General features: G+C 40.1%; 1 protein-coding gene across 2 annotated transcripts in view; it reads left to right on the top strand.

Annotated features, from left to right (window-relative positions):
* The window catches only part of LOC122563087 (S-adenosylhomocysteine hydrolase-like protein 1), an 89187-nt gene that overhangs the window by 26374 nt on the left and 35551 nt on the right, over positions 1-27262 (top strand). The window contains exons 1-2 of one of the 2 annotated variants that reach the window (XM_043716501.1): positions 12766-12841; positions 26071-26182. In XM_043716501.1, coding sequence (XP_043572436.1) covers positions 12824-12841; positions 26071-26182 — 130 coding nt within the window. In that variant the 5' untranslated portion in view covers positions 12766-12823. Of the gene's footprint in view, positions 1-12765; positions 12842-26070; positions 26183-27262 lie in introns of those variants that run through there. The other variant, XM_043716500.1, reaches the window with a different exon arrangement.

Genomic DNA, 27262 nt, shown 5'->3' with positions numbered 1-27262 from the left:
TGAATTTCTGCAGTGCTGAAAATGTGTTGCTGGAAAAGCGCAGCAGGTCAGGCAGCATCCAAGGAGCAGGAGAATCGACGTTTCGGGCATGAGCCCTTCAGGAATCTGCAGTACTCATAAGGCTGCAGTATGTATACGTCATTTATGTTTGAGGAATTAAAATGACTAACTAATTTATCCAAACTAAATGGGAAACAATGGGGTTATATCTGACTGTGTGCTTATCAAACGTTTCTGGATTCCTACTTTCCTGTAGAGGTCACTGAGTAGTAATCTGTGGTGGGAGTGCAGCTGATGGTGCCCTCATTTTAGCATTACAGTGTTGTGCACCACTGGACCAGAACTTAACAAATTTTTGCATTGTTTTGAAAATTTGGAATAGTTACATGAAGGTCAGTCATTAATGTATTCCCAGGTGTTGTGTAAAGTCTGTGGTGAATTGAGAAATGTTTGGAATACTCACTTAAGTGTGCGTATATTCAATTTCTGTGCTGCTGCTGCTTAACTGCAGGTTTGTCACCTTAATAATAATAATAATACTTTGAGTCCCCAATGCTGTGCTAATCTTTTTTATGACTTGTTTCTTCACAGTATACTATAATGAAAATCTCTTGATTCCTGTTAATTGACCCCTTTTGTGCTTCCAACATTTTAATAAAGCTAGGCTGGTGGTTCACACATTGAGTATGGAGAAAGTCATAAAAGCAATTGTATATTCTGTTCTATAAATAGTATTTCACTCCTGTACATTCCACCAAGCAGCCTATAAATTTCTTGGCAACAATAGTAGCTCCACTTCATCTTTAGAGGTTATTATATTCATAAATTGTAGCATAAAGGTACAACTCTTATCTAGTACAAAGACAAAAGGAGCATGCCTGTGCCATGCAGTCTTAATATATTTTGTGATGCACAATTCATTTTAATCTTGCTTTAATAACCTTGTTAGTTCTTTGAGTGTGCATCTTGGTGTTTTTAGCTCCAAGACTCAGTAAGGACATACAATATTTGAACTTTTTTTTGGTAATCTCTTGCAATGGGATGAGGACAGGTAGAATAGCTCCCTCACTCCTTACTCCTCATTTAGAGTCATAGACATACAGCATTTTTTTTAAAGAAGAAAATACTCAATGTTTTTTTTCTTTAAATGTGTTGACATTCACACTCGAGGTGCTTAGACCTATTGACCTTTTCTTAAATTTTGATCAATTTTCAAGTTTTGATCGACTTTTATGCAAGTTTGCTAAGTAGATCTGAGCTATAGGCAGCCAACTTCTAAACTGGCAGCAAGCTCCGAAAACTGGAGAACTGGTTAATCACTGGGTCAATTCCACCTTCTAGGAGACTGACCAGCCCTTCTTTCTTCTCACCCTTTTCCTTTTGATGGATCTCCAGCCAGTGGTGGTTGACCTGTTTTCCAGTTTACTGAGCTTGCTGCCTTTTTTTGAGCTTGGTTGCCTACATCCCTTTCCTGAAGAAGGGCTAATGCCCGAAACGTCGATTCTCCTGTTCCCTCGATGCTGCCTGACCTGCTGCGCTTCTCCAGCAACACATTTCCATATCTGCCTACATCTCAGACCTATGCAGCAAACCTGTATGAGTAACTGTGATTGGCAGGAAAATTGATCCAATTTAAGGCAAGGGTCAGTAGATTTAAGCACTTTGAGTGTGAATGGATTACAGTTGTGGTCTTCCTGTATTGATTTGCTTTGGTAAGTGCTGTCTGTGCTAAATAGTGATTTTAATAATTTACTGCTCTTGACAGACTTGAGGGAGCCCTTTTTAATGTTTTGTTGTCTGAACTTTGCATATATAATTACTAAATTGTTGACCATCAGTGATTTGAGCAGTTTTCAAGTTTTGGACAGGTATTGAAGTGAACTAATTTTTAATGAGATTCAACATTTGCTTTTGACAATACAAAGTTTTAGTGCAAAGTACCAGCGTCTGAAAGCATTGTTTCAGTTCCTTACCTGACCTGCTTACATGGATTACTGATGTTCAGTCATAAAGATACAGGAACACAAGCAACCACATTTTTAACCAACAAAGAGTGACCAATCAAATATCTTTAATTTAGCTTTTCTTTGCAGGTGCTTTCATTATTAATTTTCTTCTGATTACTCATGTCTAAAGGATTGTGAAAATTCACTTAAAACATTAAGGAGAAATCTGATTTTTTAAAAAAAAAAATGGCTGTTGGACACTTTTTTTTTAACTTTCCAAAACTGCTTTATGGAAGTCAGGTGTTGTCTTAAGCTATGTAAACAGACAAGGCTGTTGGCCTCTGGAACTACTTGGACATACTGGAAGTTACATGTCTGCGTTTATGGCTGTCAGGAGTGGCTATTTGATACTGTTTTGACATCAGTTAAGACTTAGCCTATGAAATGAGATCTCTTACCTCAGTCTTTGCTACTTTTCTGAGAAATTCTTGAAGATTCCATGTGAGAGTTTCAAAAAAATGAGAAAAGCTTTTCAAGGTGTAAAAAGGAATGTAAAATATAAAAACTAAAATACCCATTCTCCCTGAGATGATTCTTGCTCTTGACATCTTCTGAAAGAACTGTTTCTGAGGAGATCCCAGTAATGCCTGTAAACAATTAGCAACACACCTGTGTGAAAGGATGGCAGATTAGAAGCTGTCTAGAACATCTCATTTCATAGCCTTTTTATTCTTTGAAATTATACAAGTATTTCATCAACTTTAATCTCTGGGCAAATTTCTTTATTTTTTATTTAGCTGGTGTGTATGTGTTGAATTATTTAGGTTAAATATTTGTACTGTAATATTTCAAATGGTTAATCGGCTTTACATACTTGAATAAATCTTGTTTTAATAATTAGTCACTGATTTTTATATTTATTAAATTTGCTAGTTTTAATACTGAACCTAATATAATAAAATAACTGGCAATATCAATATATACCATTTTCTTTCATATTAGAATTAGAATCCCTACAGTGTAGAAATAGGCCCTTCAGCCCAACAAGTCCACACTGATCCTCTGAAGAGTATCCCACCCAGACCCATTTCCTTACCCTATTACTCTACATTTCCCCTGACTAATGCACCTAACCTACACATCCCTGAATGCTATGCGCAATTTAGCATGGCCAAACCACCTAACCTGTACATCTTTGGACTGTGGGAGGAAACTGGAGCACCCAGAGGTAACCCACGCAGACACTGCGAGAATGTGCAAACTCCACACAGACAATCGCCTGAGGCTTGAATCGAATCTGGGTCCTTGGCGCTGTGAGGCAGCAGGGCTAACCACTGAGCCACCATGCCGCACTTTTTGTGTTAGATGGAATAGTGGGACTAGAGAGAGAGAAAAAGCATTCTTTCAAACTTGGTCATAACGCACTGAAAATGATACGTGTTAAGAGTTTTAAGATTGATTTATGGCTCAGAGTCACAGCAAGACCTGGACAAATGGCAAGTAGCATTTAATAGAATCTCTACAATGTAAAAGCATTCCATTCAGCCCATCAAGCCCACATTGACCCTCTGAAGAGCATCGCACCCAGACCCACCTCCCCAACCCTATTCCTGTAACCTTGCATTTAGCATGGCCAGAGCTGAAAATGTGTTGCTGGAAAAGCGCAGCAGGTCAGGCAGCATCCAGGGAACAGGAGAATCGACGTTTCGGGCATAAGCCCTTCTTCAGCCTCATTCCTGAAGAAGGGCTTATGCCCGAAACGTCGATTCTCCTGTTCCCTGGATGCTGTCTGACCTGATGCGCTTTTCCAGCAACACATTTTCAGCTCTGATCTCCAGCATCTGCAGACCTCACTTTCTTCTTTAGCATGGCCAATCCACCTCACCTGCACATCTTTGCACTGTGGAGAGAAACCAGAGCACTTGAAAGAAACTCATGCAGACATAGAGACAATGTCCAAACTCCACATGTTTGTGCCACATAAATGCCAAGCAATGATATCACCAATAAGACAGCATTTAACCATCACTCCTTGATATTCAATGGCACCTCCATTGCTGAATCCCCCCCCACTATCAACATCCTGGGCATTACCTCAGGAAAAACTCAACTAGACCTGCCATATCTATCAGTAAGTCTGGGGCTACGAATTCTAGAATGAGTAAGTTGACTCCTGACTCTCCAAAACCTGTTCACAATCTGCAAGGCACCCATTAGGAGAATGGTGAAATATTGCCCACTTCCCTGGATGAGTGCAGCTCTGACTGTACTCAAGAAGCTTGACATTATCCAAGACAAAGTGGCTCACTTGACTGGCACCACATCCACAAATGTTTGCTTGTTGTGCTACTGATGCAGTGTACCATCTGCAAGATGCACTGCAGAAATTTATTAAGGTCCTTGGATAACATTTCCAAAGTTGCAATTTCCACCATTTCCACCATGCTTAGGAATACCACCACCTGAAAATTTTTCTTCAAGCAACATGCCATCTTGACTTTAAAATATGTCCTACTGGGTCAGAATCCTGGAACTCCCTTCCTAACAGCATGGTGGAGTTACCGATACCAAAGGACTAGAGCAGTTCAAGAAGGGACTCATCATCACCAGAGCCAAGGACAATGAGGGTTAGACAATAAATGCTGGTCCAGTGACACTGAAGTCCTCTGAACAAATGGGGAAAAAAGTAATTCGAGCCTGAGTCAGCAACGCAAAATTGGTTGAGGAAATGGTAGCATTCTTTACTATTGAATATTTGTCTCATGTTAAGAGGCACTTATTAATATCCAGATATTTATTGAGTAAATATAACTTTTTATGCCTTTTACAATATAGGTGGGACCAATTTAGAGCCTAGAACATAGAGAACATAGAACAATACAGCACAGAACAGGCCCTTCGGCCCACCATGTTGTGCCGAACATTTGTCCTAGCTTAAGCACCCATCCATGTACCTATCCAATTGCCGCTTAAAGGTCACCAAAGATTCTGACTCTACCACTCCCACAGGCAGTGCATTCCATGCCCCCACCACTCTCTGGGTAAAGAACCCACCCCTATACCTTCCACCCTTCACCTTAAATTTATGTCCCCTTGTAACACTCTGTTGTACCCGGGGAAAAAGTTTCTGACTGTCTACTCTATCTACTCCTCTGATCATCTTATAAACCTCTATCAAGTCACCCCTCATCCTTCACCGTTCCAAGAACGCTGATACACCATAGGCCTTCTTACAAGCTCTATCCACCTGAGTGGCAACTTTCAAAGATCTATGAACATAGTCCCCAAGATCCCTCTGTTCCTCCACCTCACTAAGAACCCTACCATTAACCCTGTATTCCGCATTCTTATTTATCTTTCCAAAATGGACAACCTCACACTTGGCAGGGTTGAACTCCATCTGCCACTCCTCAGCCCAGCACTGCATCATATCTGAGTCCCTTTGCAGCCGACAACAGGCCTCCTCACTATCCACAACTCCACCAATTCGTATCATCTGCAAATTTACTGACCCACCCTTCGACTCCCTCATCCAAGTCATTAATAAAAATTACAAACAGCAGAGGACCCAGAACTGATCCCTGTGGAACTCCACTTGTAACTGGACTCCAGGTAGAATATTTACCATCTACCACCACACTCTGACTTCGACCGGTTAGCCAGTATTCTATCCAATTGGCCAAATTTCCCTCTATCCCATGCCTCCTGACTTTCCGCATAAGCCTGGTCAACGTAATCACAAAGGCTTATATCTTTTACTTTTAAATGTCACTATTGATGGGGGAGATAAAAAAAAAATGATGACAGGAGACTCTCTAAGAGCATCAGAAGCTGACAAGTTTGGGCAAGTAGTATCTTTGCAAAATTTAATGTAAGGACAACTTGCACTATTCTTTGTCTCATGTGTGACCTCTGTCCACTTCTCATTGATTCATTGAAGCTTTGTTTCTTTGTTTTGTATTGATAGCAGATTAACTAACTTTGTCTGTTTGTTCAAATGTAAAAGAATCTGGATAGACTTGGGGAAATCTACAGATAAATGGAAGGTGTTATATAATGTGAAAGAGTAATAAACAGGATTAGATTAGATTAGATTACTTACAGTGTGGAAACAGGCCCTTCGGCCCAACAAGTGCACACCGACCCTCCGAAGCGTAACCCCCCCATTCCCCTCTTTACCTAACACTACAGGCAATTTAGCATGGCCAATTCACCAGACGTGCACATCTTTGGACTGTGGGAGGAAACCGGAGTACCCGGAGGAAACCCACGCAGACACGGGGAGAATATGCAAACTGTGAAGTCGCCTGAGTCGGGAATTGAACCCAGATCTCTGGCGCTGTGAGGCAGCAGTGCTAACCACTGTGCCACCGTGCCACCCACTGATCTAGAAGAAGGATTTAAAAGAGCTGGTGGGATAGATTGATTCAGCAATCAGTACAACATGCAGCATCAGTAAAAGAAAGCAAATTAGACTCGTTGAGTTGTACAGCAAGAGAAGAGCACAGGATTTGTTTGAGTTTGCACAGAATGTAAGTATGGATGCATTTGAAGAATGATGTGCAATTTCTGTTCTGCAAATTGTGGGCAAAGAAAAATCCAGTTTTTTGAGGAATTGCATTGACACAACTATATCAACAGCTAGGATTAGGTACCACATGATGAGGAGAGAATACAGAAGCTCGTGTTTGCATTGGAGCAGAGAAGACTAAAGGTTACCTGCTTTAAAAACTGTTGAACACTAAATGCTGTGGGCGAGATAAGCATCGCTATGCTTAATTTAGTCACTGATTTTACAAGAGGGCTTTTATAATAAATTTTTTTCTGATCAGTCCTCTAACTGTACCTCCTAAAATTTGGATTTTATATTTTTCTGTCCAATATTTGTTTATGATAGGTGAAACTGAGGCATCCTCTGATTATTCTTTTTGCAGCTTCTACTTGATTCTCTTATCAAAAGCACTGAATATATGCTGTCTTATACTCTAGTATATCCTGGACTTCAAATGGGCTTCCCACATAAATATCCAAGTCTCTATTTATTTCTGAAACAAAAGGCAGTAAATATCTAATTATGTTAGATTAAAAACTACTTACAAAAAGTTGCATTCTCTGATTAGTGTTAAATAATTGACCAACGTCTGGCACTGAGGATTTTTACCTTCCTTGATAACTGGAATTAATTGCTTCTTTCATCTAGTGAAGCAGGTACCATTTTAATGCTGCCTCAGTCAGTCAAGATTAATGTATGGAAATTTTGTTTTGTTTCTTCAAATGCCACTGTTTTGGGTATTAGTTGAAAGTCATCTGACTTGACATTTTCTGTATATTGTAGATGAACATTCTCAGCAAAGTGATTAATCCTGTGTATAATTTTTCTAGTAATCCATGTGAATCTGTCATCTAACACAGACAAAGCATAAGCTCGTATATTGAACAGGATGGGTGAAAAATTCAAACCTTGGCTGCAGAGCACAAATTTGGTATAGTCAATAGCCTGATTTGGAGAAGTTTGGGAAATGGTGCTCTGTTCAGGCAAGGCAGAAATTTGTTTGCTACAAATTACAAGCCTGACCAGTCTGGTACAGCTGTTGATACTGGGCCCCTCAAATGGGAGTCTAGTTTTGAGTTGTGAACATGACTCATCTGAATGTTATTTTTTTAAAATAGTAGGAGTGAGATAATTGGCATCGAAATTTAATTGCATTGTGGAACCTTATTATTTTCCTTGCTGATAGAAATAAGAACAGGAAATGATTCATATTTGTGTTCTCCCTGTAATGAAAGTGCTGACTCACTCATTCAGACTTTGCTCATGTTGTTATCTTACAAAATATTGAGCCATTGGGTGGAGGAAATGTTACACAATAGCACTTAGGCCTCTGACTGACATGGTTGCTCATTAAGTCGCCACCATGGATTCTGATAAACCAATTTTGTTTTGAAGGACCTATTTTTCAGTGCTAGTTTCTATTGTTCAATTATTACTTAGTCCATTTTCACTCTTTCACCTTCCTCCAGATCTTAAATTTAATTTACAACACTAATCGAATAGCTTGCACTATTCCACAAAAAAATGGTCTTCAGATTCTTTTTTTCAATAAAAGCAAACTTTATTTACTTTCCCTAATTTACTGTTATGACCAGACCCCAAGTGCAGTTCCCTAATTTATCATCTGTCCTATTGGTGGGCTGCAGCAAGGTTTGTACATGAAGAATCACTCCCTTGTGAATATCTTTTTACAAGACCAAATGAATTCATGTTTTAAAAGGAACCAGTTTAGCCAGATTTTATTTTAGCAAAAGAGGCAGTTTATTAATTATTAAATGTGAGTTTAAAAAAATGCAACAGAGATGAGAAATGAGACTGAATGCAAAGACAAGTAGAAGTTAAGATGTCAGTCTTTAGTTGCTAATGAAGAGTAGATAGTGCAACTTTGATAGTTATACAGTGGATTTTGGGATTATTGGTTTTGCAGGCTAATTGAAATCCTTTTGTCGTCATGATCTGGAGATGCCGGTGTTGGACTGGGGTGTACAAAGTTAAAAATCACACAACACCAGGTTATAGTCCAACAGGTTTAATTGGAAGCACTAGCTTTCGGAGCGCCGCTCCTCCATCCTTATCCTTTTGTTGTGTTTGCTTTTAATGATTGGCTAGCAGTGGTCAGAGAAGACGGTTCTTTTGTCCTGTTTCCTTCGACTGGTGTCTAGCACTGAGCGAGAAACTCCCCTACTTCCAGTGTGACTAATGGGTGGTTCTTCACCTGTAACCTCAACAGCATACTCATGCACAGGCGTACCTCCGTCCACTTCTGCTTAACATACTGGAGTTGACTGGCTTTTAACCCCTGTGTATCATTGAAAGGGGAAGATGCAAAATCCGACTCTTCTCCCATCATGTTTGCAGTTTGAGAACTAGGAGATTACAATTCGGTTTCTAGATGATATCTCCTTTCAAACTTCCTTGACTTGTCAGCAGAGGAATATATTAGTGAGTTTTGAGAAGATTTGTAGCTCAGGTGGAAGTTCTGGATGTAAGTTTGCTTGCTGAGCTTGAAGGTTCGTTTTCAGACGTTTCATCACCATATATAGGAATATATTATATTCAGGATCTCTGTCTTTCTTTCTTTCTGTCTTAAGTCCCCTTTCATTTTCGTTCTCGCTCTCTCTCTGCCCCTCTCCCTCCAGCAGCCACTGCATATGCATCCACAGTCCTTTTTGCTTGCATATCCTTTTATTTATTAAAAAAAAGTCATGTGTAGTAATTAAAAGTTTAATATGTCTGTAAGCACTTTTGGGATTCATTCATGGTGATGGCAACTTCTCACTGAAGCAGGTGGAGCCAAAAAGAGGAGAGTCTACACACACTATTGACCTTATGTGGTTGTCAGTTTCATAACTTTGTAATCTTGATGTGATTTGAGTTTTTTTGCCTTCTGGAAAGGAAGTAGTCTAAAAGGGTTTTTTTTTTCCCCCAGAAGTGGAACACTCTTTTAAGAAAGTGGTATACCCTTTTTCAAAAGGTGATTCAGGGTTAGCATCTATTTTGATGGAATAGTTATCCTCAAACTACCATCTGCATATTGTCCATATTGTGCCCACATATGTCCTCATTTTGTTCCATCGTTTGCTGTGGATTCTCGGATTACTGTAAATCTCTGCTTGAAAATAAATGTAGAGCTGAAAATGTGTTGCTGGAAAAGCGCAGCAGGTCAGGCAGCATCCAAGGAACAGGAGAATCGACGTTTCGGGCATGAGCCCTTCTTCAGGAATGAGGAAAGTGTGTCCAGCAGGCTAAGATAAAAGGTAGGGAGGAGGGACTTGGGGGAGGGGTGTTGGAAATGCAATAGGTGGAAGAAGGTTATGATGAGGGTGATAAGGTGAGGGTGATAGGCCGGAGTGGGGTGGGGGCGGAGAGGTCAGGAAGAAGATTGCAGGTTAGGAAGGATTCTGTTCTTAATCCTTTGCCCTTGGATATTGTGCTATTTCACTAACAGGTCAACAAAAGCACGCTTCCCAGAATGGAATTGGGTCCATGTTGTAATAATATGTTCAATTAGTGCTTTTAGTTCATATGTTCAGCTTTGACTGCACCGTTGAAATGACCATGGAAGTACAATGTGGCATCAGTGTCAATCAAGAGTACTTTCCTCTCCCCCCTGGCTTGGTAGGGAGCCAAAGTCAAAAGGACCAACGTTACAACATTCAAGCTTTTTTCGCAAATGGCTTAAATTAATAAGTGACTTTTTCTTATGCTGCCAAATTTGAAATCATTGAAATATCTCATTCTTTGGGAGAACTCACTGTGCCTGTTTTGCGAGTGTTAAACATGTAGCAATCTCTGCCCACAAGTTCCTATACCAGATGTATACTCCTGGCATGGAAGTCGCTATATTATGCTCCCACTGTTTGTAAGAATAAAAACATACGAAACAGGAGCTGGAGAACATAGGAACGTAAAAGCTCGGAGCAGATGTAAGCCATTCAGCCCCTTGAGCCTGCTGTGACATTTAATATGATCAGGGTTGATCTCATCTCGGTCTCAACTCCACTTTCCTGCCCACTCTCTATAACCCTTTAACCTACTGCGAATCCTCTTGCAACGATGCCTTCCTTGAACCCCTCCCCCAAGTCCCTCCTCCCTACCTTTTATCTTAGCCTGCTGGACACACTTTCCTCATTCCTGAAGAAGGGCTCATGCCCGAAACGTCGATTCTCCTGCTCCTTTGATGCTGCCTGACCTGCGCTTTTCCAGCAACACATTTTCAGTTCTGATAAGTTTCTTAACCTTGTTCTCCCTCTATCTCCCCATAACCCTTGATCCCCTTGATACTCAAGAACCTATCGATCTCAGTCTTAAATATACTCAATGACATGGCCTCCACAGCCTTCTATAGCACTTAATTCCATAGATTCAACACCCTCTGGCTGAAGAGGTTTTTTCTTATCTCCATTCTAAACGGGTCTTCCCTTTATTCTAAGACTATGCCCTCAGGTCTTAGTCTCTCCTACCAATAGAAACATCTTCCCAACATCTACTCTGTCCGGGCAATTCATTAGTATGTTTCAACTAGATTCTGCCTCCCTTATCCTTCTAAACTCCATTGAGTATAAACTCAATCCTCAAAAGTTCCTCACATTCCTGGGACCATTCTCATGAACCTCCTCTGAACACGCTCCAGGGTCAGTACATCCATCCTGAGATATGGGCCCCAAATCTCTGCACAATACTCTAAATGTGGCTTGATCAGAGCCTTGCATAGCTTCAGAAGTACATCTCTGCTTTTATACTCCAGTCCTCTCAAAATAAATACCATCATTGCATTTGCCTTCCTCACTACTGACTCAACTTGCAAGTTTACCTTAAGAGAATCCTGGACTAAAGTTCCAAGTCTCTTTACATTTCAGATTTCTGAATTTGCTCCCCGTGTAGAAAATAGTCCATGTCTGTATTCCTCTTACCAAAGTGCATGACCTCCTTACTTTCCCACATTGTACTCCATCTGCGACGACTTTGCCCACTTGCCTAACCTGTTCAAATCCTTCTGCAGACTCCCCTCCTCCTCAATGCTACCTGTCCCTATACCTATCTTTGTATCATCTCCAAACCTACCAGAATGCCCTCCGTTCCTTCATCTAGATTGTTAATTTATAGCGAGAAGAAAAGTTGTCCCAACTCTGATCCTTGCAGAACACCCCTGGTCATGGGCTACCATCCTGAGAAGGGCCCTGAGAAGGGGGGGGCAGCTAGTAAGCAGTGGGGTGAGACTTCTACGTAGTGTGGTTAACTGAAATAAAGCGGTCATTAAAATGAGGACTTGGACCCCTTTTAAGTACAGTTACCTTCTCATGATTCCATTCCTCAGTTTTAAAAAAATCATTTAATTGCCCTTCGTTCTCCTGAGGAACAGAATCAGTTAATTGCCCTTAGCTGCAGACTGCTGCAACAGCAGTAGTGAGAATAAAAGGGTAGAATTGAAAAGGGGTCACAATACGATTAATGCAAATTGTGCAGAAATTGGCAATTTCTTTTTTTAAGTTACATAGAAGATTTAGTTCTTCATTGTTTTTACACTCACTTCAATCCATCTGCCAGGAGGTGTACGATGAACGTGCCTTGAATTCAAGTCTGACTTGTATGGATTTAAAAAAAAAAAGAATTGACCCTCAAAGGTTTTGGTTGGCTCAGATACGTTAAAGTATTTGAGTAAGATGTATTTGAACTGTTTGCTCTGAACACTTGTGAATGCCATGGAATGCCTTACTTTCCATTGTATTAACCACTGCATTACAATTAAAGGAGAGGAGAAGTATTTGTTAAGATAGAGGAAAGAACAGAAAGTCATTCAGTGTTTTGTCAACGTTTTGGTTATGATGACACATTTGATGCACTTGTTGAAGATGTTTTGGTCAGACATTGCCCTTTAATAGACACAAATGTGTGATGTTGGTATTGATTTTGGATAGAAAGTTTAGCCTCTGGCTGATAGCTAAGGCAGCTGAATGCCCTTGCCCTTATAAATATTTTTGATTTGCAAGCATGGGTGATACCTAATAAAAGCATTGCTAATTGTTTAATTGATACATTAAGAACAGAACCTTTGCTTTGTCATAGGCCATAAATAAATGTGAGTGCTGAAGAATTTTAAATATCAAATTTCGCAATCAGTTAATATGAAAAGAGTTTTGTGAACGCCTCTGGAAGGTTATAGGAAATTAGATCAGGTGACTAAATCTGTTTAACAGTGAAGTTTACTTAAAGCTGTGGGTGGGGGTTAAACCAAATTCAATCCTTCGGAAATGAGTTGGCTGTGAAACACAAAATTACAAAAAAGTACGCTTGGGGAATTATTCTCCAGAATACAAAAGGAAGAATGTCTCAGAAGAGCAAGGTACATTTTTTAAATTTTTGTTTCTTATTTTTCAATAAGCACTAAATGTTTTGAGGCTCTTAAGTAGATTCTTGTCTATTTATACCAAAGACAGAATTGCGAGAGAAACTCAACAAACAACATTTGCGGAGAGAAAGCAAAGTCAATGTTTTGGGACCAGTGGAGAAGGGTCACTGGCCCTGAAATGTTGACTCTGCTTTCTGTCCACAGATGCTGCTAGACCTGAGTTTCTCCAGGAATTTGTTTGTTTGATTTTCAGCTTCCACAGTTTTTGTTTTTTGCTTTTTTAAAGTGTCTTGTCAATTTAAGCTACCTCCCTTTTTTGACTTGCAAACCCATCAGAGAGGTTCATTTTGAATCTGTATGATTCCAGATATGTACAACTGATGAACTGCTTAGTGTTTTTAATAAAAAGTCCCAGTTGATTTTGGAGAAAATGTCCCATCATTTTTAATTGTTTTAATTTAATATATGCTTTCTTCAACATCATGCATGCTTTTAGATAAAATGTTTAATTTTGTTCGTCAAATAGTTTAGATGTACAGTGATAATCAGTGTCGCATTGATGTATCCAGATTGGAAAGATCCCATGTTCACTCCCAAGGCTGTATTGCTTGGCTAGTCATTGTGGTGCTTTAGTCCACAGTTTTCTGTGTAAGACCAGTTTTATGCCCCATCTGTCAACTGTCCAGATCTTCAAGGCATCAAGTGGAATGGAGTGAAAGCAGGAGTATAATGTTGACATGTAGGATTAGCCATGATCATATTGAATGGTGAATTGCTGTTTTTAAATTTTCAATGCTGTTCTTAAGTGTGCTTGCATGCAAATGCCAGTTGAAGAATGTACGGAGTTCACTTGTGATTGCCCCCAAGGTTGAATGATCCGTTGATGCTACGTGCCTCAGCTTGATTTATTTGATACGTAACAGTGGCTGATAGGCCATTTCTTTAATTCATGTGCTCTCCACATCAGCTGAACTCAAGATGTGCTAAATGCTGATAAAGGGCGGATGAAGGATTGCAGGGCTGCAAAAGTTTAGGTTACAAAAGTATGGACTAGCAAAGCCATGGGAAGATTTGTAAACATGGTTGAGAATTTTTTAAAAAACTCGTCAGCCAGCGCAAGATGATGGCCGAGCAGGACATAGTGTGATTTGGGATGTGAACAATAGAGTTTTGAATGAGCTTAAGTCTATACAATGTGGAAGCTTAAGTCAGGGTTCATTGACATGCTAAAGTTTAGTAGAGATAACAAAGGCATGGGTAAGAGTTTCGGCTTTCAATGAGCAGAGGCAGTGATTAAGCCTCATGATTTACAGAGGTGGAAGTGTGTGGTTTTTACGATGCATATGTGGTTGGAAATTCATCTTTGGTCAAACATGATGTCAGGTTTACAAACGTTCTGATTCAGCTTTCCCACCGAGCCTGTGAGGGGCATTTCTCAGGGAACAACTGATTTAAGTACATTTCTGATGTAGTAAGAGCATTCCAGTGATGAGATGTCAATGTTAATTTCTAATTCCTAAAATCAAACAAATTAAACTCTTCTAAATGCCTGTCCATCAATTATACAGCCCCATGTCAGAAGCACATAGCAATTCCATTTGGTTGGATGTTCAGTACAGCTTGATCTCCTAATGGTGGATGACTACACAATGAAGACCTGGAGAAGGAGGAAGTGTAATCTTTAATCTTTTGAGAGACTGTATATACAGTTGTGTAAAATAGTGACGAGTAGGAAAGTAATTCTTCCTGTCTGGTGTTTAGCACTGTGAAACCTGGTACGTGTGTGCCATTTCCTACATAGGAACACCGGATGGGTGGACTGTGAATAGCCATGAGGTCATACTTTTGCGATTATAGCATTGGTTGCTTATATAACATCAGTTTTCTAACGTTTTATAAAAAAATGTACTTAGTCAGGAAACATACACCGAGGAGTTGCTGGAGTCTTTTTCCTGGGAAAGAAATTTAAAAGTCAGAAATGGCAACTGGGTTGGGCCATAGTTTCAGTCAACGGATTCAACTTTTACAGTGAACAAGTTTTTTTTCTTTACGCACACAACATTGACTTTACCTTGCGTGCATGTTTTGAACACTCCCTTTTTTTCCTTGTAAAGCTGTGGAGCAGGAAGTATCATGATTGTCTGGTGTTTATGACTGACTTTTGAGAGGTTGGGATTTCTATTTTTTAATTCATTTACAGGATGTGGATGTCTCTGGTTAGCCTTAGAACCTAATTACCCCTAATTGTCATTTAATTACCCAGATGGCAGTTGAGTGTCAACCACATTACTATGGATCTAGAATCATATGTAATCCAGACCAGTAAAGAATGACAGATTTTACCTTAAGAGGCATTAGGAAACTAGATGGGTTTTTCAAACAATCGACTACATTTTCATGGTTGCTTGACTTAAGTTCAGATTTTTTAAAGTTAAATTCAAATTCCATCATCTACCATGGTAGGATTCAACCCCCAATCCTCAGAATGTTTCCTGGGTCTCTGTATTAGTAATCTACCGATAATACCTCTAGGCCATTTTTATTTCATGAGTTATTCACTAAAAGAACACATTCCTGGGACCAATGTTCTATGTGAGGAACGTTTGAGGACTCTGGGTCTATACTCGATGGAGTTTAGAAGGATGAGGGGGGATCTAATTGAAACATACAGAATATTGGATGGCTTGGATAGAGTATATGTTGGGGAAGATGATTCCATTGGTAGGAGAGATTAGGACCTAAGGGCACAGCCTTCGAATAAAGAGAAGACCCTTTAGAACATAGATAAGGAGCAACTTGGTCATCCAGAAAGTGGTGAATCTATGGAATTCACTGTCACAGAAGGCTGTGGATGCCAGATCATTGATAGATAGATTCTTGAGTATCAAGGGGATCAGGGATTATGGGGAGAAAGCAGGAGAATGGGGCTGAGAAACTTATCAGCCATGATTGAATGGTGGAACCGGTATGATGGGTTTAATGGCCTAATTTCTACTCCTATGTCTTACTGTCTTATTTCAAACACCCTGAAAATCCTTGAGCATTTTGGTTCCAAAGTCTTTGGTTTTTGGGGGAGTTGTAGCACGATTTCTATGTAGAGTATTCAGGCAGCTTGTGAGAAAATATGTAACAAGTTCATCCTGTTTGCGAGGCCAGGCCCATCCTTCGCAACACCGGGGACAGGTAGAACCTCAGTATGTAGTGACACTTGGTGTTTGCGTACCGGGGATCCATGCACAGCTTGATGCAGCCACACACAAAGGTGGTCATCAGGGTGAGAGTGGCATTGGGCGTGTTTTTTCCCCCATTGCCCAGGTCTTTGTACATTGTGTCTCTTCGGACCCGGTCCATCTTTGATCTCCACATGAAGTGGAAGATGGCCCGGGTGACTGCGACGGCACAGGTTCTGGGGATAGGCCAGACCTGTGCCACATATAACAATACTGAGAGTACCTCACACCTGATGATCAGGTTTTTCCTGGCGATGGAGAGTGACTGTTGCTCCCATCTACCTAGTTTCTGTCTCATCTGTCTGATCCGCTCCTCCCAAGACTTGGCACACGCCCCAGCCCCTCTGAACCAAATACCCAGCACCTTCAGGTGGTCGGTCCTGACGGTGAAGGGGATCGAGGATTGGTTGGCCCACTTCCCGAAGAGCATGGCCTCGCTCTTGCCTCAGTTTACCTTGGCCCCCGAGGCCCGTTCGAACTGGTCACATTTGCACATGAGTCTGTGCACAGACAGCGGATCTGAACAGAAAACAGCGACGTCATCCATGTACAGGGAGGCCTTAACTTGTAGGCCCCGAATAGTCACCCCTCTCAGGATCGCATCCTTCCTGATGGACTTGGCAAATGGCTCTATGCAGCACAAAAACCAGGCAGGAGAGAGAGGGCAGCCCTGCCTGACTCCAGATCTGACTGGGAAGCTATCTGATTCCCATCCATTGATTTGAGCCTGCACTGACAATGTTGGTGTAGAGCGGTCTGATCCAATTGCAGATTCCCGGGAGAGGCAGGACCAGCCGCTATCTCTGGACGAGCTGACCAAGGCCCTTGAGTCCTTTTGAAAAGAATAAAACTCCCGGAAGCGACGGCTTACCAGTCGAGCTTTATTCCGCTCTGTGGGACTTGATTGGCCAGGACCTGCTGGAGGTGTATGTCAGTATGCTTCGGGGAGGTACCATGAGTGAATCTATGAGGAAAGGCATCATCACCCTCATCTACAAGCGGAATGGGGAAGAGGGAGGAAATCAGAAATTGGAGACCGATCTCACTATTGAATGTGGATTACAAAATTTTGTCAAAGGTTATCGACAGCCGGGTCAGATCTGCTCTGGGGTCGGTGATTCACCCTGACCAAACCTGTGCTGTACCGGGCAGGAAGATCGCTGAGAGTCTCGCACTCATCAGGGATATGATCGCCTACGTGCAGGACAGAGGGTTGGACACTTGCCTCATCAGCCTGGACCAGGAGAAAGCCTTTGACAGGATATCATACACATATCTGAGAGATGTTCTCACCAGTGACTCAGAGCATTAGTCGGGCCTCTGGATTACCAGCCCAGTGACATTACACTACAGTACTGCCTCCCTCTTTGTTACCTTTAGCTAAATACTTTTAATGTTGGTGTGACTGTGATCTTGAACTACAGTTGACAATCTGGCTTGCAATAATTCACAATGCTGCAGTTTATGCATTTTAGTTGTGTACCACCATCTCTTACTATATTAGTATCTTGTCTGCACATAAAGTTACAGGGTACAGTCATAAATAAGTTTATGATGGAATATTACATTTGGATCTGAAATGTATGGTTTCCAATAAACATGTCAAGCAAATGACTTCTCAAATTTCTGTCAACAACTTAGTCAAAAGATATCACCGATTCAAAGCTCTAATCCATGGAACTTTTAAAATAAACTTAATTGTTTTTGGTTTGATTTTGACTTGGATTGATGTTGAACTAAGTGTATTAAGAAACCTGAATTTAAGCTGATGGGGCAACAACATGAACAATTGTTGCATGATTATTTGAGGTACTTGGGTCAGGAACCCAAATTCAGCATGTGTAAAAACAGAGCTTCTATGTTATTGTCCCTTCTAAGCTTAAAATCTTGGAGTGGATCTACATTCTTAACTGGTTGTAAAATAATCAGTAATACTTCAAACTTTGTTGATTGAACATGGCTTTTACATCTTTCTTTTGATTAAACAAGGGCTTTATGAAGTAAAGCTTACCTTTTAATTTAAAATGCACGCAGGTGGGCTCCAGACTTTTATTTAAATGGTTTAAAGATTAAAACAGCTGATTATCCTTTTGGGATAATAGTGAAAATATTAAAATTCTGTTCAGTGGTGCTTATACATGCTGAGCTGTACTCTCCCTGGAAAATAGCATAGTTTGAAAAGGGAATTAGAATTGTCAGCTGACAGATCTCTGATGGCAGATACCCTCATCACATCTGTACACATAGTACAGTCATAGCTTTTATTATTACAGCTAATGCCACTTGTTTGCTTGTGTTGCCTTGTAATATTTAAAAGTAACACTTCTTTTTGAGCAGCCCTGTATTTGACTATATGGGAAAGTGCAGATTAAACACCAAGTGTATTTAATAAATTGATCATAAAACATAAGGATGTGAAAATGCAGCTCAAACTGCTCATGCATTGGCCAGACACAGAGATCAGTGAGAAGAAATGATATATAAAGCTCAACGTACATGTGAAATTGCTGTCCAATAAACATGTTTTGCCAACCCAATCTTGGCACTGTAATCTACCTTCTGCTTACCCAATTTTCATATTTTCACCCCATTTCTGAGGCTTGATATCAGTTGTGATCCCCAGAGAGTGGACAACTGTAAGAAAGAAATGCTATTTAGAGTGCAAGGTTTTTAAATGCCGTGTGCATCGTTAATGACATTTTACAAATGGTGACATCATTGTGCTCGTGCATTGGAGCATCATTCTCAAATGGGCAGGTGTAACACAGAGGGAACCTAACGAAGCATGTATGAATTTGGAAGAATGAGAGGTGACCTGATTGAAACATAGAAGGTTCTTAATGGGCATGATGGAGTAAATGCTGAGAGAATGTGTCCTCTCGTGAGACGGTCCAAGGCCACAGACCACGGTCTCCGAATAAAGGGATGCCAGTCTAGGACTGAGATGAGAAGGAATTTCTCTTTGGAACTCCTCACCTCAGAGAGGTATAGGGACAGAGTGCTTGTGTACATTCAAGACTGAGATAGATCCTTCATCAGTAAGGGAATCGAGGGATTTCGGATGTGAGGGATATTGAATCAGCCATGATCCTACTAAATGGTGGAGGAAGGCTGAATGGCCTATTGCTGTTCCTGTTTCTTATGGTCTTATTCTGGCATCATCTGTGCAAATACTATATTAATAGATGTCTTGTTGTGGTTGACTGATGTCATGGATGATCTGCACTCGTATGGGCTCTGGCGACCATTTTAGGCATTGAGACCACAAACTCAGTTTTAAATAAACAAAATCCTACCTTTTCACTGGGACTTTTGGAGCAAGAATTAGGCCTTAAATATTAGACCCAATGATAACAATTTCAAGGGGCCTTACAACCTTTAGCGCTCAGTCAAAGCTCCAGAACAGCCATTGCTGTTTCTGAACTCCACACTCCAAGCTTTCCGCAGTGGGGTTGTGATTTACACCTTGGCAAGCCCTTACTTTCTGTTTTCATCTTGTTTGCTTTTGCTGTTTTGTGTACCATCTGGCTTGTTTTGGTTGTGACTGGCTAAATGCTCCAGAGAGCTTTGAAAGAAACCTGTTTCTGCTGGGGAAAGCACAAAGATATGGGGAGAGAGTTCTCTCTCCTTTTGGTGTAAGCATTATACGGCAACAGAAACCATCATCTTACCAAAAGAGCAATTGTTAATTTTGGGAATCCAGCAGAAGCTATTAAAGCTTTATGAATGAGGCTAGTTATAACTCAGAATTCAGCCTGCGTTCATCATCTCTGAATTCCATATGCCATAATCCTCTGTGGCTTCAAATGTAGTCAGAATATGCTGACAAATATAATTTGAAGATTTATGGCTGGATGTGGCCTGACCATTACCTGTAAGTTTAGAGTGCAAAAGGTTTGTGAATGCATACCAAGTTTCAATATGCTAGCATATAGCAGGACTGATCTCTAGGGTTGAGGTGCATATGAAAGGGAGGCTTTGTGATGGCTCTGTTCAGTGAGTAGTTAGGGGGGTCGGGCAAGCTTTATGCTGGATTCGTACATTGACTTTGCCACATGCAGGGCTCAGTGTAAGTAAGGCAGCAGCACGTAATGAACATAACCAGATTCAAATGTAAATAAAGCAACTTCAATCATTTAGCATGCCTGGATTCTCTCACTGAGCTGAAACTGTGATACGTCAATTATGCTCATCGTTCTTGCTATATTCTAGCTATAAAACTGTGGCATCTTAAGGGTAGGCAAAAATAAACCTTTAAGTTTGTGGAAAATTGTTGCAACAGTAGTTCATTTTTATTTTTAATTTAATCATCTGTTGCTTTATAAAAACAGCAATTTTCCGATTTGTGTAACTTATGGGCATATGTTTAAGGCAAATTGTCCAGTGTCTGCAAATGGCGATTATGCTGGTTTGTGTTTATGCTAAATGAATACTAAAAGGCCGTCACATAACACCACCACTCCCCAATCAGAAAGTACGGTATGCATACATCATAAGTGTTGGCTAGCCGGAGCATCTTCAGAGACCACACAGACCTCTGATGTAAGGGTAAATATTTCAATCCTTCTTCCTGTCTGCTCACCCACTTATAATATCCTAGATGGAGAGATTTACTTTTCCAAAAAATACAGTCCTGTTAAAATTGGTACTTGTATTTTGCATTTCATTTTGGAGAACATTCTTGCAGAACAGCTTGGGTACGCTGAATGCCAGCACTGAAATGAACACAATTTATTTCAATTTAATGTTTCTTGTCCAGTGACCCTTTTTCAGAACAATTCTCTAACTCTGCCTTCTCTACAGATGCTGCCAGACCTGCTGAGTTTTTCCAGCAATTTTTTTGTTTTCCAGCATCCACAGTTCTATTTTCTTTTAATTTAAGTTCCTTTTTAGCTAAAGCAACAGCCTTGTGCAAATTGGCAGTTGTTAAGCTTCTTGAAATCTGCTAATATTTTTAGTGATCATTCAGTCATTAGGATTTTGCTAAGCTCCGATGTTAGCTTCAAACAGATGAGGCTAGATTGGCCACTTTAATTCTGTGTCTGTCAATTACCAGCTGATTTCCATAGCAGAAATGACTCTCTCCTGACCTTTGACATTATATATAATTTTCTTTCCATGTTCTTGCCTGCTGCTCAGTGATATGCCTTAAGTACATTGTCAGCCTATGGAAAATCCAGCTCAATCTTGTGCAGTTTCCCCTCTGTCCCTTTGTTATTTTATAAAAAAACTCTGCTTTTCTGACAGGAGATTCCGATCAGGGCTTCTTCAGAAATGTGAAGCTGTACTGCCAGGTCACTCATAGCTGAGAACAGTCAGGGGGTTATGTCCCCTTTTTCACACCAGTCACCTGTAGTATTTTGAAACTATTTTGAACTCAAATGTTTGGCAGCATAACCAGTCACTGATGTTTTGACAGCAAGATCAAAAGTCATATAACACCAGGTTTTAGTTCAACAGGTTTATTTGAAATCACAAGCTTTCTGAACGCTGCCCTTCATCAGATGAAGTGAAGAGAGCACCCAGGCACAGACTTTATAATCAGAGATCAAAAGATGGTACAAATGGTGTGAGTGGAGTCTAGATTAGAGTGGTGCTGGAAAAGCACAGCAGGTCAGCCAACATCCAAGGAGCAGGAAAATCGACGTTTTAGGCCAAAGCCTGACCTGCTGTGCTTTTCCGGTACTACTCTAATCTAGACTCTGATCTCCAGCATCTGCAGTCCTCACTTTTGCCCGGTGTGAGTGGAGTGTTGACGAGCTGAATAATCGGTCTCTGCAGGTGATCAAGAGTGTCAGATGGTGTGAGTAAAATGTCAACAGCTGAATAACGAGTGAAGGGATGACCTATAATCTGATTGAGGTGGAGAGATAATTACAAAAAATTAAAAATAAGGTGGTACTGGAGACAAATCGAATGACTGGGATAACATCTTAGGTAAAAGAGTCTCATGTCGAGGATCTGACCAAAGTAGCAAGTAATCCAAAGCTGTACAAACTAATTAAGGTGCAGCAAACCTACGTTATCAAGATGATGGTGTCAAAACAAGACAGTAAGGAAGATTTGGTGGATCATGTGTAGCATGACATGAACTCAGGGCCTCGACTGTGATCTTAGCCATTTCCTTGACCTTGACCTTGCAGTTCAACACCCAGACCTTCACATCATATTTTCACAGCATGGTAGTTATGCAAGTTAAATGTGAGGGTATGGCTGCTAAGCTGGTAAGGATAAAGTGCAAGGGTGCACAATGATGAAAGGGCTAGGTATGTGTTTACTGAAGTCAGGTTGGGGGGGGGGGGAAGGGGTATGATCCTGGGCGGTTGGGCGATCGGGTTCAGCGGTGGAGCAGGGGAGATTTGTGCAAAGTGTTTGACATAGAGAGTTAAGGCTGAAAGAGTTTTGATGGTGCTGGGGTTTGGCTAGGTACTTAGTTGTCTAACTTTTTCTGAGTAACTATTTGGGTAACTGTAGCAGTCTCTTCCCAATCTCTGATTGAAATGAATACTTTGGGTTTCAGATGTAGATGAACTGCCTCATAGATTCTTGAGTTTCTTGGGCAGTTCCTTCAGAATCTATTACGATAGGGATTTCACGGGGCCCACATGTGCAACTCTTAACAATACTTAAGAGACCACTATCTGACTATCCAAAAATTGAATCTGTTATTTCATGATGTTGGGATTGCGTCTGTAAATGCATTTTGGTTTGTGATTGATGATGCAGTGTTAGTAATTCATTTTTTCAATCTCTGGAATTGCCATTTCCTGAAATAAGAGATCACTTATCTCAATGACATTCGCACTCTTAAATCTAACACAAGTGGTATCTTACAGATTTAAAAAAAAAACTGGATCCATGGATTTGCTGCCATGATGTGGCAATTGTATTTTTGACTATATGTTTGGGGCATCTTTTTTTTTCTTAAGAATCCAAAGTAAGATATAGCCACAGTAAGACCATTTTTCAACTTGCAAGAATATAAGTACAGTGAAGCCTCCACTGTTTATTGTAAGGATAGGAGCCACACCTCCTCTTGATGGTGGAAAACATGCATTAAAAACCTCCAGTACGTAAAACAATAGTGTTCTGATCCTGGAGGCAAATGAATGTTGTGATATAAACTGAGATTGTATATATATTTTAGTATCATTTATTTTAAGTTTGAATTGGTGACGCATGAATTTTTATGCATCTGTATTTCTGTAGCCATGGTGGTTTCTTTTTAAGACCGTGTTGGAGATACATTGGCAGCACTGCTTTACCTTGGGATGTTTTCCAACCTATCAAGGCACACTATTAGATTTCAAGGTCTGTTAGAAATTTGTATACTTGGTTTCTGTTTAAGCTTAGGGAAATCACCCTTTGACTTCGAGGGGCAGATTTAAAAAAAAAAAATTGTTTTGGGCAGTTCTGTGAAGGAGTTGTATAGACCAGTGCTCTAAATGAATAATGCAGTAAATTTATATTACCTTTTAGAGCAAAGTGTTAGTTCCAAACCAGAAGTGTTAGGAGAAAACCTTGAAGAGGTTACTTGAAGCTGAGAACATTTTAAGCTTAGCAGTATGATAGCTGCTTCTTGGAGCTAACTGCATTTCCAGTCTTGGAATTGAAGCCATTGTTACCTTAAGCCTGATGAAGTATGAGGAAAAGATCTGTTTGCTTTAGTGCTTTTGGATGTGGTACAAGAGATTTTTTGTTGTTGGAATTTATAAAGGAGTGTTTTGGAATTAATAATAGGATTGTGTCTTTTTACTGTATGTTTAAAACTATATGAATGTATTAGTTTGGTTTATTTTATCTTCTTATTTGGTTGTTAAATTTCTCTTCCATTGTTAAAACGTATTTTGCAAAGTTACATGCTTGTGTTTCAGTGAAAGACCACCTCCTTAAAACCAAAATCAAACTAAATAGCTGTCAAGCCAGGTTTCAGTCTGGGATCTGACTTGTCCAGTAATATCAGCTAGAATCGTAACACTTTGTAGATTACTGCATCAGGAAAAAAAGAAAATACTAACTAAAGGAAATGTACAATGAAATAACTGAAATCACGTTCTGTACAATTTGGAGGTGTCTAATTGGAATGGCAACTAATAGTATAGTGGTGGGGATTCCTTTGTGATAATATTTTGAATTTTTTTGGTTTTTGTCTTCTCTACGTGGTATGAATCTGGATCTGTTGAGCAGAAGCTCAGCATGCTTAACAGTTTATTGGAAATTAATACAATGTGACTCTCAGGATCACTAAATTGATTGTAGTTTCCCAATATTTAGCAAGTTTCTTATACTTTAGTGTGCCTGTGTTTGTTTGAGTGTCATCTTTAAATTTCTGCATTTGTTTCTTCTGTCATTTGTTGTGACCTACAGTGGAGCTATTTGCAGATTTGTTTTTTATCATATTTAGTGCTAGAATAGAAGCAACTTTGACTAACACAGGGAAAGGGTGTATATAGAGCTGAAAACTGTGTTGCTGGAAAAACGCAGCAGGTCAGGCAGCATCCAAGGAGCAGGAGAATCGACGTTTCGGGCATAAGCCCTTCTTCAGGAATGAGGAAGGTGTACCAAGCAGGCTAAAATAAAAGGTAGGGAGGAGGGACCTGGGGGAGGGGCGTTGGGAATGCAATAGGTGGGAAGGAGGTTAAGGTGAGAGTGATGGGGTGGAGAGGTCGGGAAGAAGATTGCATTGTGCTCAGAGAAACAACATTTAAAAACCCAGAGCTTGTGATGTGTCTGTTAGGATTCCATTCAACTAAAGGAGATTTTTTTTTTGATTATTCCACAATGCTTTAGAAAGTTTTTATTTTGCTTTGCTTCTGGAGGAGAAGCTGAACAGACTGGAGCTGTTTTCCCTGTAGCTTTGGAGGCTGAGGGGTAACCTTTATAGAGGTTTATAAAACCATGAGGGGCTTGGATAAGATAAATAGACAAAGTCTTTTCCCTGGGGTGGGGGAGTCCTGAACTTGAGGTTTAAGGTGACGGGAAAGATATAAAAGAGACCTAAGGGGCAACGTTTTCATGTAGAGGGTAGTGCGTGTAAGGAATGAGCTGCCAGAAGAAGTGGTGGAGGCTGGTACAATTACAACATTTTAAAAGGCATCTGGATGGGTTTATTAATTGGAAGGGTTAAGATAGTTATGGGCCAAGTACTGGCAAATGGGACTACATTAGTTTCGGATGTCTGATTGGCATGGACAGGTTGGACTGAAGGGTCTGATTCCGTGCTGTACATCTCTATGACTAACTTGTAAAGAGATTTTTATGTTATAAATGGGCTGTCGTTATTAAGCACATATGGATGCCTCCGATGAGTGCAATTTAAATACATTATGAATAATTCTGCATTTCGTGTGGCAGAAAAACATATTAAATATTTACTGTAAGATGTGTTCGCAGATGTAGGCTTATTAGAATCTCAATCTGCATAATCATGAGACAATTTTCATGTTGTACTGAATCTAAATATCTCACTAAATAAGAATGTGCAGGATGATTTTGAAACATTATACATTGATCAAAGTTAATCATAATTGGTCAGGATTAATGCGATTATTTTCACACAATTTAGTTTATTGTGATTTTAGTTGTTTTTCTCTATTATAGCTATCATCCTGTTGGTAACTAACTGGTATTTGCACATTGCCACTATATTCTGGGCTGCAACCTGATTGGAGTGGCAAAAGTGGGGCTTTCTACAGCTGTTTTATTTCTATTTAGAACCTGTAAATAATTTCCCAGATGCAAGGCAATTTGTACCTCATTTGTTTTCTCTGCCTTTTTATTTGGAGAAGTGGCATTTTATACCGCCATCTAATCTTAGCAAGATTGCAAACTGAAGAAGGGTGGGTGAGTTATCTCTTTTTGCTTGCACACATCTATGCTGTCCAGCTCAGTATACTTATTGCAAACGCTTAAGCTTACCTATCCTTAAGTAGTTCCAAAGCTTACCTATGTGTTTATTAAGTTCTTTTCCATTCATATGATCTTTGTTTGCAGCAAATCCAGTTTGCGGATGAAAAGCAGGAGTTCAGCAGATTCCCCACCAAGACTGGTCGGAGGTCTCTATCACGTTCCATTTCTCAGTCTTCCACAGACAGCTACAGCTCAGGTAATAATCGAGCCTCACCTTTTTTATTTATCTTCATTAATTTCTTGTTTTTTTCTTCTTCCCCAACATTTCCTGTTATTCGTTTTCTCCACTGTGCATTTTGGCTTTTGAGTTTATAGTTGCATAACAATATTCAGTCTTTTATATAGCTTTATGTAACTCTCTTTACATAGCTTATAATAAAAATTGAGTATGTAGTAAGTGCATTCTTTCAATAGCAGTCTTCATTTTTGTTGGCTTTATGCTCATCTGAAATAAGCACGTTTCCAGATGAAGATAAGCTGGGTTTGTTTCCACTGGAGTTTAGAACTTTGGTGACCTGATTTGAAGTTTTGTAAGATCCTGAATGGCCTTGATAAGTGGGATATGTGGGTGAGCCCAGAAATTGTCACCTTTTAGTGTAGAGATGAGATGAGATGAAATGAAATATTTTCTGAGGGTTGTGAAACTTTGGAATGCTGTGCCTCAGTGGTGAAAGCAGCGTCATGGAATGCTTTTAAGACAGGTGGATTCTTGTTTGACCAATGAATCGATCCTTATTGGGGTGGGTTGGAATGTTGAATTCGGAACACAAGCTGGTCAGCCGCGATCTTATTTAATTGTGGAACGTATTTGAGGAGCTAAATGATCTAATTCTGTTCCTTTGTTTTACATCTGTTCGTAAGTTTGAGCATTTCTAGGATCAAAAACCTAGGGTGGATATTCTGGTTTCCACAGCTGTTGTCCTGATCATTTTCAGGAGTGCAATCATCTATCTCTGCCTTCTACTGTCCTTTTTGTTTCAGGTATCCGAGCTACACTTGGCAGCTCCCTGATGGGATGGTCAAAGTGAAAACCAAACTGTGAAGCTCAGTCTAATTATGGAATGCATTACATGTTAGCAGGATTTATTTTCAAACATTTCTGTCACGAGAAAAGAGAGGTCTGGATGAAAACATTTCACGTATTGCCCTTGCTTCTGTCCCTGAGTCTGTTGCACCTCTCCAGAAGAGAGGATTAGAATGACAAAATATTTAATGAATTAGTGGAATGATTAGTTTTGGAGGTGATTATGGATATATTCTTTCTGCATCATTTCAC

The sequence above is a fragment of the Chiloscyllium plagiosum genome, chromosome 26 (genome assembly GCF_004010195.1).
Source record: "Chiloscyllium plagiosum isolate BGI_BamShark_2017 chromosome 26, ASM401019v2, whole genome shotgun sequence".
Taxonomy (NCBI): domain Eukaryota; kingdom Metazoa; phylum Chordata; class Chondrichthyes; order Orectolobiformes; family Hemiscylliidae; genus Chiloscyllium; species Chiloscyllium plagiosum.
This window is presented reverse-complemented; position numbering and strand designations above follow the sequence as displayed.